Source organism: Mus musculus, chromosome Y, assembly GCF_000001635.26.
Source record: "Mus musculus strain C57BL/6J chromosome Y, GRCm38.p6 C57BL/6J".
NCBI classification, from domain to species: domain Eukaryota; kingdom Metazoa; phylum Chordata; class Mammalia; order Rodentia; family Muridae; genus Mus; species Mus musculus.
Genome location: NC_000087.7, coordinates 13,162,337 through 13,166,275, shown reverse-complemented (window position 1 = coordinate 13,166,275; position 3,939 = coordinate 13,162,337). Strand labels below are relative to the sequence as shown.

Below are 3,939 nucleotides of genomic sequence, written 5' to 3'. Positions count from 1 at the left end.
TCCTCTCCACCACCATGTCTGCCTAGACAGTGCCATATTTTCTGCCTTGATGATCGTGGAGGAAATCTCTGAACGTGTAATGAAATGTAGAAAAGCACTAATGAAATGTTGGCTCTTATGAGTGGCCTTTGACATGGTGTCTTTTCACAGCAACTAATCCCTAAGAGAATCAGTTACTGCAGAAACTCTCCCAGGTATTAAAATTAATCAACAATAGAGATTATTATCAAATGCTGAAGCATACAAACTTATTCTAGAGAGGAAAATTGTAATGACTGAGTCCATGGCATTCCTGCCTCAAAAAAAAAAAAAAAAAAAAAAAAAACCTCTGAGAGTATAGATGGAACCCAGGCAGACCTCCATGAAGTACACGGGCTCCTCAAAAAGTGACCCACACAGTGGGGAAACTCATAACATTTGAAACCCATGTCAACTGGCGTAGAAAAGAGGTCAGCATATATGCATTGGTTACACCTTCAGTGTTTTCTAAGAATGAGGTCACATATAAGTAAAAGAATAGAATTTCCAGGCTATAGACAGGCTGAAGTTATACATAGGTATGTAGGGGGTCATGTGTTTAGAGGAGAGCTATGTGGAACAGGCCACTGTGGGGCTTTTTATGGTTATCTGGGGATCTCATTGGAGACCTGCAAAAGATCACAGGATTCATCACAGGGAAAGAGTGCTCACGGAAGGAACTCAGGATCCATTCCAACCCAAAATTATCTCACAGCATATTCATTTTCTGTTTTACTTTACTTTTGGAACTCATTACACAAAATCAAGGTTTCTGTGATGATTTAGGGAGTCTCATAAATATAAACATTCACTAGTCTAGATGGCCTGTGTAAAAATGGACACACACACACACACACACACACACACTCACAAACACACACACACAAACACACACACACACACACACACACACACACTCACACACAAACACACCCATCTGTAATGACAGGCTGGCTATTTGTTAAGAAAACAAAGAAGCCAATGTGGATATGGCCCAAGTTTGACTATTTCCTTAAAATTTCTCTTCTTCCTGTGTCTCCAGCTTAACTTTTTGAGAACTCCAACTTAGAATTCATTTGTCTCTCAGTGTCCTCTACTCTTTGTGTGTACCTTATTGCTTTTAATGGTCACCATCAATTAGAACTTTCTTATCTTCAATCTGGTCTGTTTTATGCATGTGAATTTTGGATTTCTTAAAAAAGATATCTTTATGGGATTAGAGAGATGAATCAATGGTAACAAGCACTTTTGCACCACAAGAAAACTGGATTTGGTTTCTTGAATTCATATCCAATGGCAAATAATCACCTTTAATGTCAGCTCCAGGGGACCTGACAATGCATGTCTCTGTGTTCACCTGTACTCAAAAGCACATACCATATCCCCACCCACATAAGTAAAGATAATAAATCTTAAAATGTGAGACAGGTTTCTTTAAGTGTCATTATTCAAAGAAAACCTGATTTCTCTGATTTCTGAGTCTATTTCAATCAGTTTTCTGGGTTTCACCTTGTGCAACAAGGCCACATTAATTTTAAATGTCCCACTTTCCCCAACTTTTTGTTTCTCCTTCAGTCTTCACATCAGAGGTTCTACCTATGTCCTGTCCTTCTCCCCTACTTACTAAACATCCATCTTTTTCTGCCATCCCTGCTCCTCAAAGTTCCATCTCCAATTCCTTATTCTGAATGCAGACCAGAGAAGCTGTTCATTTTAGCATGTATGATTTTAAGTGTATGTACTGTTCACCGCCTGAAATGAAACTTTCATCTTCATTGGAAGTTCTTTCCACTGTAGGCCATCTCGTCCAGCAAATTGTTCACTCACAGCATGTCATGTCACACATTTACATTTTTAGAACAAAACACATTTTATTGGCAAAGATACTGGGATTATCAAAGACCCTTATGTAGCCAACACAGGAAAAAAAAAAACTTTTTTTTTTCTTCCAGTTCTATATGTTTACGTTTCTGTACTTTATGATTTTTCAACTTCAAGAATCTTTGGCACCATAGTATAGACATAGATATGGATGTCACCATGAAACTTGATAAAGTACACGGAAGGATTGGCTAGAACTTGGTAAACAACCTTTCCGAACTTTTTGGAACCATCTTTTCTGGTGTACTCCACCCAGTTACCAATCAACACATCACTGTCATCTCCTGATCTCTCCTCAGCCGGAGGAGTGTCTGGAATCATGTGGAGGTTACCTTCCTTGTAGTCATCCAGTAGCTGATAAGCATAGAGAGCTGGATCCTTCTTGTAGGTAATGTAAAACAAATCCTTCATGATTGGCACCTGGGCTAGCACCACCCCCCTCCAGTTGACCTCAGAGCCATCTTTCCCCTCAAATTTGTGTTGTACTGCTCTGCCAACCAGGGCTCTGGCGAGGTGGGCATCCCTCACCTGAGGAAATACTACTATGGGAGGCAAAACCTTAAGGTTTAAAATCCTGTCATCACTGTAGAGCTCCAATCCGTAGATGCTGTCAATTCCATCATACTTCACCAAGTAAAGAGAAGGGTTTGTTGGCAGTTGATCTAGAACTATGGCCTTCCATTGGGTGACAGGCTCATTACCTTCCTTCCAACTGTGAGAAATTCTGCAGCCGACAATATTCCTCAGGGTGTTGGAAGAAGACTTCCTCCTCCTCTTCTTCATGAGGGATGACATGCTAAGCCTCTTCAAAGGTATTTTCTTCTACATGGCTGTAGCCTTGCTGTGGTATGCCACACCAAACCCAGGCAGATGTCTTGTGGCTATCATTCTGTGTTCAAATATACTTGCCCATTGCCTTGGATTGAAGATATTGCCTGTTTAAACCAGACACAATGCTGTTGCTACTGTCATATATATGAGTTACTGAAAGGCAATGGGTGTAGGGTGGGAGAGAATGCAGGACCAAGGCTCTTCTCTAATGGAATTTTTGAGCAGGTCAAGAAGGTTATGCTAAACATGTTTGGGCTTCTAAACTTAATTTGATCAAAATAAGAAGCTCATAATCCAGCTATGGTGGCACACACATTTAATCCCAGCTTTCAGAAGGCAGGGTCAGGCAGATTTCTGACTTAGAGACCAGCCTGGTCTACAAAGTGAGTTCCAGGGCAGCCAGTGATAGACAAAGAAAAAATGTCTCCAAATCAGCTACAACATTAACAACTAAAACAAAAAACCAACAAAAACAAAACAAAACATACAAACAAAAAACAAAAAAGAAAAACAAACAAAACAAAACAAAACAAACAATCAAATCAGAAGTTAATAGGAGATGGTAGTAACCCAAGTCTTTAATCCTAGTACTCAAGAGGCAGAGGGAGGCAAACCTTAGTGAGATAAAGGCTAGTCTATTCTACAAAGTGATTTTCCTAACAGCCAAAGCTACACACAAACACACTCAAAGTAAAATTAAACACCCATCCAAAGAAAAAACAAACAAAACAACAACAACAACAACAAACAAATAAATAAAGGAAACAAGGAAATTATCAAAGGGAAATTAACAAGTAATTCTTGAGAGCTCAGAATAATATACTCAGATGAATATGTCTTCAGCCCTGAGCTAATTTGCCTCTGCTGAGGAACATCTCCTTGCATGTCTATGTCAATGTGGAAGTTGGTATGCCTTTTACCCAAAATGATCAAGGAGAGAACAGAATAAAGAAAATGAGCCAGAGTTGTCACCTACCCTCTCTTGTACCTGCAAGCTGTGAAATAGGTGGCAATATTCACAAATATCCCAGGGACACAGCACACCACTGGCCTTCTGTATTGTGTTACCTGACCCAGCCTCAGGATTATTTGGTGATTATTTGCCACTGCAACTCCGGCCTCAACAAGTCCAGGCAATATCAGCCATTTAGAAGTTACATCTTCTAAAATACATAAGGACAATGAAGAGCTTTGGCATTTTAATGGAAT

At 39.7% G+C, this 3,939-nt stretch overlaps 1 protein-coding gene across 1 annotated transcript; it reads right to left on the bottom strand.

The window, feature by feature from the left end:
- Positions 1–1,995: 1,995 nt before the first annotated feature.
- Gm21425 (predicted gene, 21425) lies at positions 1,996–2,790 on the bottom strand. The gene has a single exon (XM_011251042.2). The coding sequence runs from the start codon at positions 2,692–2,694 to the stop codon at positions 1,996–1,998; it is 699 nt and encodes a 232-aa protein (XP_011249344.1). The 5' UTR covers positions 2,695–2,790.
- Positions 2,791–3,939: the final 1,149 nt, after the last annotated feature.